We start from the raw sequence: 17384 nt of genomic DNA, 5'->3' as shown, positions 1-17384 counted from the left end.
ACGACAAATGCCTGCAGGCAGGCATCGCTACTAAAGTTGAGTACAGGCATACAACATTCCTTTTCTTCTGCTAGAACATGCCTGGGTGCACTCAGAATTGAGCAGCATGGTCTGTTTACTCCCGGAAGCTCCTGTACATATGTAAACAGCATCTTTCCTTGCTAGCCAACTGTGCATTGACATCTCTATAAAAACGTCACGTTTAGTGCTGTGGAAATGTTTGAAACTTCCAATTCTTTGCAAATAGTGCTTCCTATTCGACTTGTGCCACATTTATATCATCCAAAATATTTTATTTTCTTAGCCATTCATAAATTACACACGACAAATTAAGACTTTTCCAATTCATCTGTACACACAATCAAACAGGGTAGCTTTTCAGAATGGTGCTTACTTGTTCTAATCTATAGGATTTCACACTGTTACATCAGTGACCTTGATTCTTCCTCGCAGCATGAATTGCCAGCATGCAGCAAAATCACACATGCACAGTGGTACTAGGCACTGTATCCGATGCTGTTTGCGTTCCTGGCCTGATTGGACCCACCAAAACATATCACCTGACAGCCACAGTGATCTGCTGCTGATTCAGCAGCAGATGTTCCGTGAATGTGGATTAAGGATGAAGTGTACCATGGCATTGTGTGCATCATTTAGTCGAGCACTATGATACAGTCGACTGGTTGCGAACAAAGTTATGCCTAGGTGGTCATGTACCTGAAAAAACGAAGTCCTGCAGTCAAAGTGACAGTATATCACTTTTGGGGTGAAATTGAGAATATGTGCTCAGAGCAGACCCAGGAGCAGATAAAAGTGTTTAGGAGCAAGTTGGAAGCGACCAAAACTTGCTTTTAGAACAGGCTTGGAGCAGCATGAACAAGAATTATGAGCCATTTGGCAACAGCTGATGCGCTTGTCAGATCTATATACCACTACTGCAACTTCATTCGAATTTGAAAAACACAATGGCAGTTGTAAGAGGCCTACCAACAGTGCTCCGTGTGAAGATGACAAATGATCCCCCTGTTTGGCAGGTGGCTTTTATGCAGTGACAGCTGTTAGTAGTTCTACCAAGTGATGCACTCAGTCACCATAAGCACAACTGCTGAATGGTAAGTTAGCAGAACCCACTTACTGCCTCAAAATGCACAGCATTACATGTCAACAAAGCATGAAGTTTCACTCGGTATAAACTATATGGCCACACTATGCATCGAGAGACATACACATACAATCGCCTTTGGCACGCACAATGTGCTACACCTCACAGCTTGTGCTGGGACTTATTTGGACTTATGATGGTGAATGAAAAAGTTATTAGAGGCAGCTCTAATATTTGCACTCTGGCAAATCCTTTGTACCCCTGTGCGCATCACTGCCTGTCGCTGCTGAAGTGCATACAGTAGACTCTCGTTAAGATGGACATGAAGGGACCAGAAAATTTGTTCCGTCTTACCAGTAGTTCACCTTCACAGAAGTGCCTCCAAAAAAAAAATGTGAGCATGCTATGCATATCCAAATATGTGTTGCATGAAAACAATAAATAAAATCACCTTGCAATGAGAGGATATTGCAAATGGAACATATATATGGCACTATGCATGAAGTGAGCTTAACAGTGAGGGCATGAAACAAAGTCATGCTTTCCTACTTGAACACAGCACTGGTCTAGTTTTCTTCTTTTCCCCATCTCTTTCTCGCTCTTCTCTTCCGCATCAACTGCTATTTGTTTTTATTTTTTGTTCCAAACTTGATTTTTGAGGCTCGAAGTGCTCTGAAGGTGCCCTGCTAGGTAACTGTGCCACTCCTATCTCCTATCTCCCACCTTTTGCAGTGTAGCTGTTATCAACTCCACAAGCAGGTGCACCATGTGCCTTGCCATTCGCCACAAGCAATGCCCATGTGGCGCCGATATCTGGCCATCTCTACACCGCGACAACGTGTATTGCGTTGCCGTGTCAATTAAAAATTCGGCTCCCAACTGTTTAAGCTTTAAGTCAACGGGCAGGTGCACCCCGCAACTACTCGTCTTCTAGTTTGCCAGTGCCAATGCGTAGCACGTGATATGCACATGATGCCAAGATCTGGCATTTCTGTGCTATGCACAGGCAGGAGCGAAGATGCCCTGTCTTTTCCGCATCAGCAAGAAAGCTTCCCTGCAAGAGAGCTTTTCCGCACAACGGTGCGAAGCTGCATGGAAGCTGTCTTGTCGGGGAGCGCTTTCTTGCATGAAAGCGTTTCATAAACGAGCTGTGCGGATGCCCCGTGAGCGCCATTGTGCGGGGTTGCCATGGCCTGCAGTTGCTGCGAAAGTTCTTAACTGAAGGACACACGAAACAGTTCGTCTTAAGCGTATTTTTTTTTACACTGAGTCCCATGGGAAACCAAGCAACGGTCTCACATTGTTCATCTTATCTGAAAATTTGTCTTAACCGAGTCCATCTTAACAGGAGTCTACTGTAGTTATATGGGCGCCACATGCGCAATTTTAGCCGCCGCGGTGGCTGAGTGGTTATGGCGCTCAGCTGCCGGCCCGAAAGACGCGGCTTCGATCCCGGCCGCGGCGGTCGAATTTCGATGGAGGCGAAATTCTAGAGGCCCGTGTGCTGTGCGATGTCAGTGCACGTAAAAGAACCCCAGGTGGTCTATGTTTCCTGAGCCCTTCACTACAGCGTCCCTCATAGCCTGAGTCGCTTTGGGACGTTAAATCCCCATAAACCATAAACCCATAAACCATAAACATGCGCAATTTTAGTGTCATTTCTAGTAAGTGCAATTTGCCTCGTTGAAGTGTCACCTCGGCAACAATGCTACACAGGGAAGAAATTACCGTTCGGAATGTACTTTTTCCAGCAAAGTACAGTGCATGCACCTTGGCTCCTTTCCTCCAGTTTCACAAGGCGAGCAGTTGCACCTGTTCGCCCATGACAGGCATTTCCTTGGGCAAGAACACAACGAACTGTGGGGCAATATGTTAGGTGCTTTGCTAGAATATTCAAAGCAGACGCAGATGCGCGCATACTTTTTGCGCTGACCTGCCTCAAGAAAGAAGACATGGCCTAGTTCACTAGCATCCCTGAGTTGGTAATTATGCAGATTAAGTGCAGTGCTGACAGCGTGCTTCCGGGCAGGTGGATCTACAGACGGTGAGCACACATCTGCTCTGGCTATAGATGCCAGCACTGCTCTGTACTTTCCCCCCGAAGTAAGGTCATGCCGGCATTGTACAAGAATTTTCACCGCACAGGAAAGCTGACTAGTCACGTGTACAGTGTGAAGAGTGTTTCAGCCGAGTGGAGAGCCAATGTCACCGAAGTTAAGCATGTGACACTGTGCTAATGACACTGAAGGTAGTGTCACTCACAGAACATGACACTAAATTTGCCCATGCGATTGGTATCACATGCTAAACAAAATTTTGCAGCTTCTGCAATTAATTTTTTAGTGCGTTGAAGTGCAGGCTGCATATTCACTGTGAATGCACTGCGAATGACTGCGCATGAATGCGGTTGGGCTTGCAGAAGAAGTTCTGAAGGAACAAAGGTTTCTTTGACATTGTAATTATCGGACAGTGGGTTCAGCCTTATGCAAAAACAATTTTGGCGATATTTGCGAGATAGGTACCGTAAATAAAACCTTCCATATCAATTCACTGACCCAAAAGAAATGAATTATCTCTGAATTCATGCCACAATTCAGCACATATGATACTCGGTACTACAATATTCTGCTTCAGGGACTGATGAGCAACATATGTGACACATACCGTGTATATAGGGCCCATCGTTTTCGAGCAAAACAAGTTTTGACTCCACTCTTGCACCCCGAACAGATTTCTTAAAAATTGGGTTAAGCCCTATTTCTACCCGAAAGTAACCGTTCGAAGGAACACAGTTTTCCTCTGCACAAAGCTGAAGACCCCACACGAAAATCAGCACCTGTCTTGTGGTAAACACAGAGGGTGTCTTCAGCAAACATCATTTTAAACTTCTTTTGAAGCTTTTTACTAGTGATAGTGGTTGATTTGAGATGAGGGTTCAAACAGTACATTTTGGCGGCGAGAAGCCAAAACACAGGTGCTGACCAAATGTGTTACTGGCATCACTGTATCAAGTGATACCCCCGTTACGACGTTGCACAGCAGATGATAATGTTTGCGGTGAAATAACTGTAGTAAATTAGAAAATGAAATTCGAAGATAAGCTAGTAAAAGTGTTGCAAACTACAACCTGCCATTTCCATATTGTTGGCAAGACAATGTGCAAAAACAGAGAATTTTATGCCCTGCACAAAAAACGAGCATTACACTAAATTGTCTTCTGCTACAAAAAAAGCCCCGATAAAACCCGTTATGGAACATTTTGCTGCATAGCCTGATCTGTACCCGAATTTGAGTGAAAAAATATCGAACAATCCCCCCCCCCCCAATTTCCCGAAAATAAAACCTGAAAACAAAAGGCTCTACGCATATACTCGTGCAAGGGCCCGCACTTTTTTTTGCGGTTCTGACGAGGGTGTGGTCCTTACACTGGACCAGCATTTTTCCATATAATTTTTCCAACTACAGTGGAGCCTTGATTACACACCCTCCTTTTATGCTGTGACATGCATTTTCATGACGAATGAGTGTAGCCCTGGCAAATCCAACAAATATATATAATGCATTGAAAGTATGGATGATAGGACACGGTACCCATGACCGGTACGAATTAGCCGCCCGGAGTAAAACAGGTTACCAGTAACGAACACTAAGCTGTCAGTCGTTTTTTTTAAATTTTATTTGTACCAACCACTGTGCTTTTAGCCCTATATGACAAAAGTAAAATATATATGGGCCAACCAAAGTATCCACAGGCCATCTGGTTAATTTAAAGAAAATAAAAGCACGACACACCGAACACGACAGGAAGCATTTCCATGTCACCTTTTGTTTTGTCCCATGTGTTGCACCAACTATATTGCAGATACATCAAGCCACATGGTCCCTTATTAAAGGAGTGCACACAGGCTTCAAAGCTTTTCAGCTAACGCTAATTCATTAAATGAGTATAGACACGTAGTCTTGGTGGCATGTGTTCTTCTTTATAATGATGAGGAAGACCCTACTACACATGAAAAACTATGTGATATTTGCCTATGACCGCTAAATAATTTATATTTGAATTTTTTCTGTCATGCTGTTTCGGTTTCGGTTTCAACAGCCAAACGATGGTTGTGACGTCAAAGAGTGCTTTGGTGTCACGTGAGGCATGGAAAAACATTCATATAATGGCTGCTTCATCGTTTTAATTTACTGCAGTGCTGAAGCCAGCCTTCATCAAGAGCCAGAATGACAATGAATGAGGAAGCAGCGATTATATTGCAGTTTTTTCATGTCTCACGTGACCTGTAAATACACGTTGACATCAGTCCTCATTTGGCTGTTGAAACCGAAACCGAAACAGCACAAAAAGAAATGCGATTATAAATTATTTAGCGGTTGTAGGAGAATACCAGGTGGTAAATCATGTATAATAATGCCTTATGTATCATCACAAAAAAGGAAACACACATAAAAAATTAAGTGTCTATACTCCATTAACAAAGTCAATGTACTTTTTTTTTTAAAGCGATGTTTATTTCCTCAGGGCATAAAAGGTATGTAATGATGAATGACGAGGATGCTTAAATAAATGAAAAAAGGTTCACTGATCTAATAAAGGCAAAGAGTGGACGATTGCGTGGTCCCTGCATCCAAGTGGTATATGAATCAGGATTGTTCGGCAAGAGACCCACTGCCGCCAGGTGCCGAATTCTTGTTATGCGTTGTGTTGAGTGTTATGTGTTCGGTGTGTTTTGTTCACACCAAACATAACACACTTGTTCATCTTCAAAACACCGCTATGCAAGCTTCTGACACATATTGAAGAACCACTTTCTCAAGCACTTTTCCATCTTGTGTTCACAAATAAAGTCAGCAATTATAACTTTACATAGCCCAAATATGCTTACATGTTTGCACATTAGTCTATCATGTAGCAACTACCATGACATGAAATTGATCAAAATGCAACATCAATACCTGTCATATGATGCCTCCTTATCAGCCAGAAGAGCCTCTTTGACTTCAAGGTGATTCTTGTAGGTAAGGATGAGGTAAAGGATACATAGCACTAACGTTGTAGCACCTAGAATTTAACAAGAGGGAAGAAAGAATATGAGACTAAAAAATCTGGCTACAAGTTTCATGAGCAAGAAAAGAACATAACTCACCAGCATAACCTCCGAGCCAGGAACTGCTGTGGTAGGCAAAGCACAGGATAGACAAGGCCAAGTACAGGACACTTTTCCGCCACAGGTCCACCCATCGAATTCCCCTCCATAGGCGGAGGCAATAACCTCTCTCTTCCCTTGAAATCAAAGCGTGCGACACCATGATCAGCTTTCGAAAACCTCACCGAACCTCCAGTTGTTCCTTTTTCTGGCCAACAAAACCTGATGGCACAGTACACATAAACTGTTAGCTAACCTCTGAAAGCACTGCATCACATACTTAAAACAACAAGAATGATAATCTTTACATCACATCTTGTTGAAGAGGCTTTCAAGAATGTCAAGAAAATGTAGAGATGTGCATTAAGGCATTTTGTAAAGATATCAACCTTCACTGCTTCTGCCTATCAGCCCCAAAGAACCACAATACTGATTCAAGCTACTAAAAGTGAAACATTTTTACCCAGTCTTTACCCATTTCATGGTAAAACAGCGCGGAAAAACATGAGGATGGAACAAACACGACGACACGAGCGCTGCTTTCAACTGGTGATTTATTACGCACGTGTGTACATATACTATTCCCGCCAAACACTAAACAGAACAAAAAATACTGAAGAAGCACTGCGTCATCACTGAACATCTTAAATCTAAATTTCTACAAATGCATGCTCCAAAAAGGTGATTTCGCAGTTAGCCAGTGATAATGAGGGCTTGCTAATGCATGCTGCACCCCCCTTGTCAATTTCATTACTAAAGGTCTTTGTGCAGTCAACCTGGTTACAACAGTAAGCAAAGATTAGGCCAAAATTCTCTCGTACTGACAAGCACATTTTACAGCAAACTGCAAAATACTTTAATAAAGTTATTATTTAGATACTGCCAATGCTCCTTTCTATTTGCATTCACATTTCAATTAAAGCAGTGCAGATGTGAAAGTCAAGCTCTCATTTATCTGATTAAGGTTAAAACTGTCTCAAATCTTTATTATCTATTATAGACCAACTTGAAATTTACAAATGTACTGAAAGCTTTTTATTTGCATGCTTTTCGTGCAGATAAATTTTGATTTCAATTTTTCCATGCCCACCCCTCAAAAGCTGTTCATGTCAACCTGCAGCGGTTATCACAAATACAATGCGAGTGCTAAAACAGTACAAATGATGCAACACACATGTAGACAGATAAATAACATTGCTGAATTAAAAACCAAACAAAAGAGACAATATATAGTCTTTGAGCCCAACAGCAAAAAAAGGAAGAAAAGAAAACAATTATCCACAGGCAACCAGGGAAGTAAAACTGAGAATTTGAGAATTCTTTCTGGACCAATATAAAAACTAGTTCATGCTAAGAAAGTACTGCCACATGTGTAATCTTGCCATCTATACCACTTTTCACTTATACAGAAAGAATTATGATTTTTATCAGACAGATTTCTTCACATCCATTCTTGTTTTATCTCCCTCTTTTGATGTTGGGCACAAAAAGCATGGGCACGAAGAGCATGGCAACAAAAAGCATGTTGCTCCCCCTTCTGCAAGTATAAATATTTGGTTGTCCATGCACAAGCGCTGTTGTGTACCACGCATCCTGTCCTTTGCACTGCTTTCACAGTTATATGCATGAACCAAGCAGTCAAATTGCAGGGTTCTGGATTAGTTGGTTCAATTCCATTCAGGGGTGCCAACTTGAACGATGACATGGACAACATAGAAAGCTTGTTTCTTGTCCTGTCTTGCTGCCTATAGACTTCCTCTCTATGCCTAATCATTCAAGCTGGCCCCTCAATGGAACCAACCAGCCTGAGCTCTTCTTTGACTACAATGTGGTTAACTCTTTTTCAGTTGCAATGTGGTCATCTCATGACTCCTAAATATAGTGATAGATTACTGTCCTTGTCCCCTCCTCTAGAAGCTGTTGCAAGCCCATTTTCACCTGCTTTTAAACATGGTTGAAGCTTGAGATATTTCAAGAACCAGTAAGGATGGAGCTTCAAGATCTCAGAAAGTCAACCTTGCAAATAACTTTGCTTTTGCCTTGCAGGTTATGTCAGGGTCTCTTGATACACACCAGCAACTCATCATGTTTTCTCCAAAGCAGGGCCTGGATATCAGCATGAGTTTACTGCAATTCAATTCCATTCTGGTTCTTTTCATTCAAAGCCACTAAGTCCAGACATTAACAAAGCAATATCTGTGATAATGGGGGTATTTTGGTGGAAGCAGGATTTTAAAATCATATCTATGTCATGAATATGGTGCTTACTAGATGAAAACTGCTAATCTATCTATCTAGTAATCTATTAATTTGACAAATTATTTCTGCCTGTCCTCCATAACATTTTAAAAGGGATCTTTTCCTCTTATTAACCACTTTCTCATTGACAGTGGTAATTTTTCCTGGTGGTGTGCATGTTTACTTACTTTGCCATGTACGGAGCTCTGCCATTCTTTTTCTGCACAACATACCGCAATTAAACTCACTGGTTTACTTGCCACGGTGGCTCAGTGGTTAGGGTGCTCGGCTACTAATCCGGAGTACCCGGGTTCGAACCTGACCGCACCGTCCGCGTTTCGATGGAGGCAAAACACAAAGGCGTCCGTGTGCTCTGTGATGTCAGTCCAGGTTAAAGATCCCCAGGTGGTTCAAATTATTTTGGAGCCCTCCACTACGGCACCTCTTTCTTCCTTCTCTCAGACCCTCCTTTATCCCTTCCCTTACGGTGGCGCGGTTCAAGTGTCTGCTGAGATGCGAGACAGATACTGGGCCATTTCCTTTCCCCAACAACTAATTTATCTATTATAACTCACTGGGTTGTGGCTGAGGGCGTGTAACCTTGCAGCAATATCTAATATGCTAGCCCACTTCTGACTGTTGCAAATCAACTGTAAAAAACTCCCCAATTCAGCCTTTTTCAGCATTAACTGAATTTCACATTATGAAGTGCTTTTTCCTGCATTTACCTGTAAACTGCAGACTCAAGTTATTGCTATCGCCATGGGTTCATAATTCATAATGTTTCTAGACTACTCTGTCAATTTACAGGTACATGCTTGTCTTCCATAGCTTACAATGTTTCCTTCTAATTTCTTTGAATGACACCTTACCTTACCCTATGCACTGGACGCAAGATTTACCTCACCTAAACAAGCACTATTCAATTTTTCAAGCAAGCAATTTGCACTTTTGTACTAGCTGCATTATACACAATGCTTTAAACTGGTAGGTGTACCTACTAAACATAGTTTACTTGCTTAAGGGGGGATGTGGGGCTAAAGTCGCGATTCCCCCCCAACACAAAATGTTTTTAAATTTGTGTTGTTTTGGGTTCCTGATTTATAAAGGAACTTCTCACTAAGTTTGGTTGTTATCTGCGCTGTACAAAATAAGAAAATGAAGTTTTTTCACCAGACGGTGGTGCGCATTCGTCGTTGAAAGCGCCTATGAATGCGCTTTTCAAGACGAGACTGCAGAGCGAGCAAAAAACCGAACGAGGAGTTAATGCCCACGTTGTAAATTTTTTTTTTTTTCCACTTTCTAGTCATGGGAGATCTTCTATCGAGAGCACATCAGATCACTAAAGAAAACTAAGAGAAATATTTTGGCTGTGGCAACTGTGTATTGGCTGGCAAACCAAAATAGAAGCCTGGATTGGTGGAAACACAGCACGTGACCTTTCAACATTGTTTTCATGCCATTCGGAGTCTCGCTAAGACAGACATCATTTTCACTGTGTTTGAGCTCATCCAGAAAGCAATCAAAGACAATGTTTCAAAACCCAGACAAGGGCACTGGACAGATCTAAAGATGGGAAAAAAAAGACGACTTGAAGCAATTGCCGCAAAACAGTGTCGCATAGAAGAGGAGGGCCCAACCTATGCAGCGGGGCACTTTGAATAATTAATTTTGGCCATGAAATTTAACAGCACGTTCTGAAATCTTGGAACCACTTTTTCTCAGTTCTTACTTTGTGGGAAAACAGAACCGTGAGGAAAACTACTATTTTCAAACTGCTCCACCAAAAGCTGTTTTCAATGTGGTTTCTATACTGAAATTTTGTCAACAACAAGATAAGGTAGCTTTTAGATCTCTAAATCTTTTCTAACAAATTTTTCAGATGTCTGATATATAATGACAACAAAAAAACTTTTTTAAAATGACATTTTTACAGAAACAATAAAAAAATATACAACTGGCCTTATCCTGCACTATAATCCACCTAGAAAGTGTCTAATCACAAACAATTATTGAAATGATAGCTTTCTTAAGCTGATACACCTTACTGCTCATTATGACTGCATTACCTTTTTTTCTGTTTGCACTAGGGTGATGAAATTTAAAATATTGACTAAAGACAAGAAGATAAACCACCCCTGAAAACTTATAAAAATTAGTGCAGCAGTTCAAAAGTTGAGATTTAGCCTAGCATCCCCCCTAAACAGACAGCCTACTGTCATAGACGAGTAAAAAAATATTGCCGTATTCTGATAGGTCTGCTATACAGTGGGTGGTAGAAACCAGTGCAATGCTGACTGTTTAATTAGTAATTTATATTTTAACTTGAAAGAGTGAAGCCAGACCTGACGGTAATGATGTGCTATGTTAAAGAGACTGTGAAATGATTTTGTTGGTCATATTCCAATGCAACAAAGCTGTAGAGGCAGTCTTTGTGAGCGTTCAAGTCAAATTTAAAAGCTCTGTGTAGACAGTATAATTTACAAATAAACCAATTAGGTTGACACCTCACCGTGTGTTCTTAGCCGCCCTTCCCCCTTTGACATACAACCAGAAATCTGGGCTTGCCCAAGTGATGGGGGCAGGATGGGTTGCAATCCTGACGTTTTTCTTTATTTTTTTCTGGCATGTCAGTGTGTATGAGTTGAGGGGAAAGAGGAGAAGCATCATTTTTAATTGTTTATACCTTCGGTGTTAATGAAGCTAGCTTACAAATTTTTGCAGTGTACTAACGAGTGATGGAATACCAATTGCTTGTGCACATTTTCTAACATTACTACATATCATTTCATGGTCCTTTAAACCTTTCTTGTTCAGCTGGCAGTATATCCAGCCACCTGGAGTGGTTATACCACATTTTACAAACAGGATTCGGTGCAATACAGAGGGCTAATTTTGTTGTAAGAAACTGCAGGTGCCCAGTTTTTTTCTCTTTCGCAACTTGTATTATTTAACTCTGCTTTTTCATCGTCTTTTAAAATGTTTAAGAAAGTATGACTGCCACATTGGTAGTGCTGCTACTGGTAATAATACGGTTGTAGATATCTGTGAAAGACATCACCATTCTTACTGTAATTATAATTTTTGTGAAAACCATCTTAACCATCTCAGCGCTTTAACTTTTTCGTTACCACGCCACTATCCATCGATCACCAGTGATCGATGGATTCGAAGCGCGATTTCAGTGCTACCGAGGCTGCCGAGGATTTATTGCGCTACCTAGTTTGTTGTTTAGACACTTTGGTTTAGTTTCTTGCGAAGTTCATAATTTTTCCCCAAGGCGGCATTTTTTTAAAAACGCGCTTTAAGCTGAGCTTCCAGCGTAGTGTGCTCGCAGGATGGCGTCAGTCACAGAGATGACGCGAGCTCAGAAAAATCCCATTTTGAGCGGTTCTGCTGCGTCTGCAACATAATTTTTTTGGTACTTCGAGTAGCAGTGACTCTGACAATGATTTTGCATCGTCGGAATTTGATTCTGACAAAGAAACTGTGCAACGTCAGCATAAAATGTGGGCAGCTGTCTGCCCGTAGCCTTCGTTTTCCGCTTCTAGTCTGTTCTCCCACTCACACAGCAGGTTTACGTAAACACTGATGTCATGAATGATACGTCTGGTTTCTGTAGTGTCTCAATATCATATGGGCAAGATTTACTTCCATCTTCCCAAAAAAGAATAGACTCCAGGCCCGGTAGAAATCAGGGCACTGACCTCGGATTGACACTTCATAATAGCTAGTCCAAAGCTGTTAGTGAAAGCTGTGGGTGTCTTCATACCGGTCCTAAATCGTCCGTAACGTCTTCAGAAATTGTTCCTTGTAAAATCAAAAACATTGTAGAGCATTTTCAAACAATTTGCAGTCAAACCTTCTTACAAAAAACATGGATATTATGAATTATTGGCTATATCAAACTGTTACTAAATATTTTCAACAAACACGTGCATTTCTTATTTTATAAACAGATAAATCAAACTGCCGAGCGCCAAGCTGTGCCCGCTCGGATGGCAGGTGCCAGAATTTGCCTCAGTACATGGGTGACTAGAGGTAGTGCGGCAAGCATTAGCACCATGGTTCACACTTCATCTCACTTTTGCCAACAGCGCCACAAAAAAAAAGGGCGGCGAGAACAGCTGGTAACCAGGTGGTCGCACCCATTTGCACCTCTCGGACCCGGGTGCCTCGGAACCAGTGACATGGTTGGTTGTTGTAGCTTTCGAGCAACCATCCTGTGCTCACATCAACTTTCAAGGAGCGGAGGTCGTGACAACAAAGAAAGCTTTCGTCCTGGCATCCGATTTTTTTCACAACACCGCTGTAATGCGAGGAAGCCACCCCAGCTGACGTTTGACCACTGCGCATTGCAGCGCACTGTGGGGAAACCAACATAGCTGACGTTTGCCGCTCGGTTTTTAGCGGCCTCTGCAATCGCCATGAGAGGCTTCGAAACGGTGCTAAAACCACGGAAGAGGTCTCTCCCAGTTGCTGTTCTTTTGTTTATTAAATTTTGTTTCTCCAGCATGAGTTCTTGGAGAATTTCTTTATTACAAGTTTTGGGTACATCGAAACACATTAGTTTATTATCTATTCACTATAAGGAGGTCCCACTGTATTACCTTTTGTACTTTTCATGCACACAAATGGTACGGCAGATATACTTCGTGTGTTTTTTTCTGCTCCTGGTAAAAAAAAATTTCTAGCTCAAGCTGATAATATTGAAAAGCACATTTATCAAACAATATTTTGATACATTACATTTTGCTCTGAAAATTTTTTATGAGGTGTGAAAAATTTACATCAAACAAACTTTGAAAACAGCCTTTTTTCATGTAATGTCGGGAAAAAATTTATAGCTCAAGAAGTACTTTACAGTTGTAAACCTAACTATAAATCCGAAATATTTTGTACATTTCAGAATGCTTTAAATATTTTTTCTCCAAGACATATTGTTTTGTCAATACATTTTTTCCAAAATTTCTACGTTTTTGAGTGCCAATTGTTTTGAAATATTCAAACAAACTATTTGTGTTGAAACAAATGTCTTCAGAAAGCAATGTCGTCTTTTTCATGTAAATTTGGCTTCTTTACACCTCACACATTTTGCAGGAAAAAATTATGTCTCGGATCTATCAAAAACTCTTGTGGTAGCAAAAGCGCTCAAACTATAGTTTAAAAAAAAAACATTTGCATCTCAGTTCATGTTATGCTCCTCATCACCTATGCATTGGCCAGTTTTTGTGTCTCTAATGATAAGGTTTGCAAGCAACGCCTACCAAAGAGAAAGCAACATTCCCATGTTGAAAAATTCTGTAAATAAAATTTGTAAATTGTGGGCCTTTACGTCGCGGAGCAACATGGGCTATGAGGAATGCCATAGTGAAGGACTCCGGATTAACTTTGACCACCCGGGATTCTATAAGATGTGCTGACATCACATAACACACAAGTGCCTTTTTGCATTTCGCCTCCATCAAAATACGGCCACCTCCGCAAAAAGAAAAATTGTTTCAAATAATACTTTCAAGTTTCTCCGCTCCAGGGCAAGGCTTATGCTTATTCTGGCAAGAAGCATTTGACTGTTACAAAGAAGGTATGGCTGATAAAATTCAGTAGCTGTCCCTTGATGCTCCATTCGATATGCCATAATGTAAACAAAGGCTTGAAGAAGTAGTCCACTTAACACAGTTACACGTATTACACGTGTGCCCAGCCATGTGCTTGGAAAGATTATAAATGACTTCCTTAGTCATTAACATATTTCCATCATCACAGATTAATCCTTCCTTGGTTTTGTAGCCCTTGGTGGAGTTTGTTCAATTTCTGAAAGAATTGGTATTATACACTAAAGCTGTAGTGCCCACTCTTTGGCGGCAATAATGATGCTCTAAGAGCTGGTTTTGGAGTCAAAGGCAAACTTCTTGTTGTAAAAGGTTTGCGCTGTCTAAACAAGAGCCAGATGATTACAACCAGGAAATAACTAGTCTGTCCTTTTAGTCAGACAGAAGATGAAATGAGCCAGGAGCCGGCAGTCAAATTTTCCTAGTTCTGCTTTTTTTTTTTCTCTATGCAATTTCGCTAATTCTCTGTACAAAATTTCAGTATTCAATATTTTATACATTTAGACTAGAAAAGCAAAACGAAATACCTTATGCAAACCTCCAGGAAAAGGTCCACCGCAAATGCTGTTTCAAATAGGGTAATGAACACAGCTGAAACCCTGCAATGAAAGTTGGCAGATTTCAGCGCAGGTCTTCAAGCTAATGTACACAGAAATGACATGACCGGCTCTTAAAAGGACATCATTCGATACGTACAGTACGTACGGTCCCAAGGAATCGCCATGAAACGTGATATCTGCTCCTATACCCCAGTAAACTAGAGAGAGCGAGAAAAAGAAAGAAAGCATGGCATGAAATGAAATACTAGGGAAGGAGTGTACGAGTAAGACCTACGCGGAGCACTGCTGTAGAAAAATTATTTTGCACTTTCTTCATAGCAATACAAATGTCACCGGTTAGGGGAACAGAAGCACAAAGCAGAATCAGCTATATATACCCTTGTTAAGCAGGGTTGATACGCGCAGCGGATCTGCATGCCACAGTTCGTAACATTTTATAGCATAATATAGGTCCCGTGCAGCACGCGTCTTCTCCGCGCATACATACGTTGCTGCTACGCACACGTGCCAACTGCTTGAAACGAAACAGCAGCTCCAACGAATGAGTGACGATAAAGCGGCGCAAAATTCCTCGTATTTAAGGGTGTGCGTCTTGCATCACGCCTCATTATATTAAGCGATACGAGCAGTAAACAGCCCGTACTACGTCCTACAGTGCAGTACAAGCAGTAGCAGCCCCCTTTTTTTGTTGTTTCGTTTGCTGCTACGCGGCTTGCACGAACACAATTTATGGTGTCTTAGGGACATTCGTAATTGACCAAGTGCTCACCTATGGCAGAAAAGATACCCCACACTCGGGTCACAGGTGTAACGAAATCTAGTGTGCGATATAAACCTTGATTCGGGCGATAGCTCATCCTCGCGACATTTAACCCGATCACCGGAAACGAAACACGAGCGAAACTAAGAGCGACTTCCGTCGATCCACACGGGCACACGGTTCGCATCCAAACGAGATTCATAGACTTAAAATAGTTGTAAAACTCCTTGTCAGCAATGTGCACTAGAAGTGTCCTTGTTTTAAAAATTGTCGCCAGATGGCAGATGCGTAATACCGGGAAATTCGAAAGCGAAGCACCGCGATGGACGTTCGAGCGTTACGACGATGGATTAGCACGCTTCCATAAGTATTACGGGCAAGCCCATGATGCCGTTTTGGTAGACGCCGCATGTACAGCGCATGAAGCGGTAGCAGTTGCCGACCCTACCCCACCCCCTAACTCACCGCCATCGCCCTAGCCCTTGCACATTCGGACGCCCAATACATCTTCAGAGACTCCAAAGCGGCTCTGTCCAACTTTGCCAGGGGTAGGATTCACACCCCTGCCTGGCAATTGTTGAACACCCCTACCGAAAATTTACCGTGCAGGGTAGAGCTCCAGTGGGTGCCGGCTCACTCTGGGAACCCTGGAAACAAGGCTGCCGAATAAATAGGCCCGAGGTTTGATTTGCCGGGCTCAGGACAGTCTCGATCCAGGATTCTCGAGGGAGCGGGCGCACACCTTTGCAGAGCTAACGCATATACCCCGTTTGGACCGTCGGACTTACCCCCCTCCCCACCCCTATCTTACGCACTCCCAACAGATCCTCTTCAGACGCCTCCAGACCGCTCTCTGCCATCCCCTCAGCTGTTATCCCACTATTGTGCACGTCCCCTGCATATGCTCCCTATGCGGTGACCCTCACGCCACACTCTCCCAAATCCTTCTCGGCTGCCCTGCCGACCCTCCCCCGCAGGGACAGCACGCCATTTCGAGCTGGGTGGACTGGGAGGTCCTGCTCACGTCTGCAGACCCGACATCGCAGCTTGCTGCGGTGACTCGGGCTGCCGACGTCATGTCCCGACATGACCTACATGATGCAGTGCGGGACCGCGCAGTGGCCCAGGGACCCAACAGGGTCTAAAACTCACTTGCAGAAATAAAGTTTATCTGTCTGTCTGTCTGTCTGTCTGTCTGTCTGTCTGTCTGTCTGTCTGTCTGTCTGTCTGTCTGTCTGTCTGTCTGTCTGTCTGTCTGTCTGTCTGTCTGTATGCACAGGCAGGGGCATATTGGTTTACATTCTTTTTCTGGCTGCCCCACCATACTTTTTGTCTGTCTGTCTGTCTGTCTGTCTGTCTGTCTGTCTGTCTGTCTGTCTGTCTGTCTGTCTGTCTGTCTGTCTGTCTGTCTGTCTGTCTGTCTGTCTGTCTGTCTGTCCATCGAGCGGCCCAGGTTACGAGATGTTGGTGTTGATCAAAAATTGGATAAACTAGGTAATGGCCTAGTTACACAATCGGTGTGAACCAGCGGCTGGGCAGCGGTCGCTTCGCGCTGAAGTTTCCTAAGCTCTCGCTCCAGCGCGCTCCACCTAGCACGAACCTCGTCCGAGCAGGAGTACCCGGTTCGAACCCGGCCGCGGCGGCCGCGCTTCGCTGGAGGCGAAATGCGAAAGGCGCCCATATGTTGTGTGATGTAAGTTGATAACTGGTTTTAAAGCGAAAGCTTTACTGGCCGTAAACTTGCGATTTCGCCGTGGCGGTGCTCCGAGGAGGCACGTAACGTCACGACGCACGCCTCGCCGCGGATATTTCTCTCTGTCGCTCCCTAGTCACTACTGCGCATGCGCCACTAGTAGCACCGAGCCACAGGTGTTCCGCCGCTGCGCAGCGCCACGCCTTTCCTCAAAATCCAACTTTCAATTTTCAGTTTTCTCTTTCTTCTTTCCCTCCCTCCTTTACCCC

The 17384-nt window shown here is 42.8% G+C and overlaps 1 protein-coding gene across 1 annotated transcript in view; it reads right to left on the bottom strand.

The window, feature by feature from the left end:
- Nucleotides 1–15600, bottom strand: part of LOC144114930 (uncharacterized) — a 33776-nt gene extending 18176 nt beyond the window's left edge. Inside the window, exons 1-5 of the mRNA XM_077648960.1 lie at nt 15432–15600; nt 14799–14859; nt 14630–14701; nt 6253–6389; nt 6062–6167 (exon numbers count right to left, since the gene is read on the bottom strand). Of these exons, the coding sequence (XP_077505086.1) occupies nt 6062–6167; nt 6253–6389; nt 14630–14701; nt 14799–14859; nt 15432–15519 (464 nt within the window). The 5' untranslated portion in view covers nt 15520–15600. The remainder of the gene's footprint in view (nt 1–6061; nt 6168–6252; nt 6390–14629; nt 14702–14798; nt 14860–15431) is intronic.
- Between the last annotated feature and the right edge of the window lie 1784 nt (nt 15601–17384).

The sequence above is a fragment of the Amblyomma americanum genome, chromosome 1 (assembly GCF_052857255.1).
Source record: "Amblyomma americanum isolate KBUSLIRL-KWMA chromosome 1, ASM5285725v1, whole genome shotgun sequence".
NCBI classification, from domain to species: domain Eukaryota; kingdom Metazoa; phylum Arthropoda; class Arachnida; order Ixodida; family Ixodidae; genus Amblyomma; species Amblyomma americanum.
Note: the sequence above shows the minus strand (reverse complement) of the source record. Positions and strands in the feature narration are given on the sequence as shown.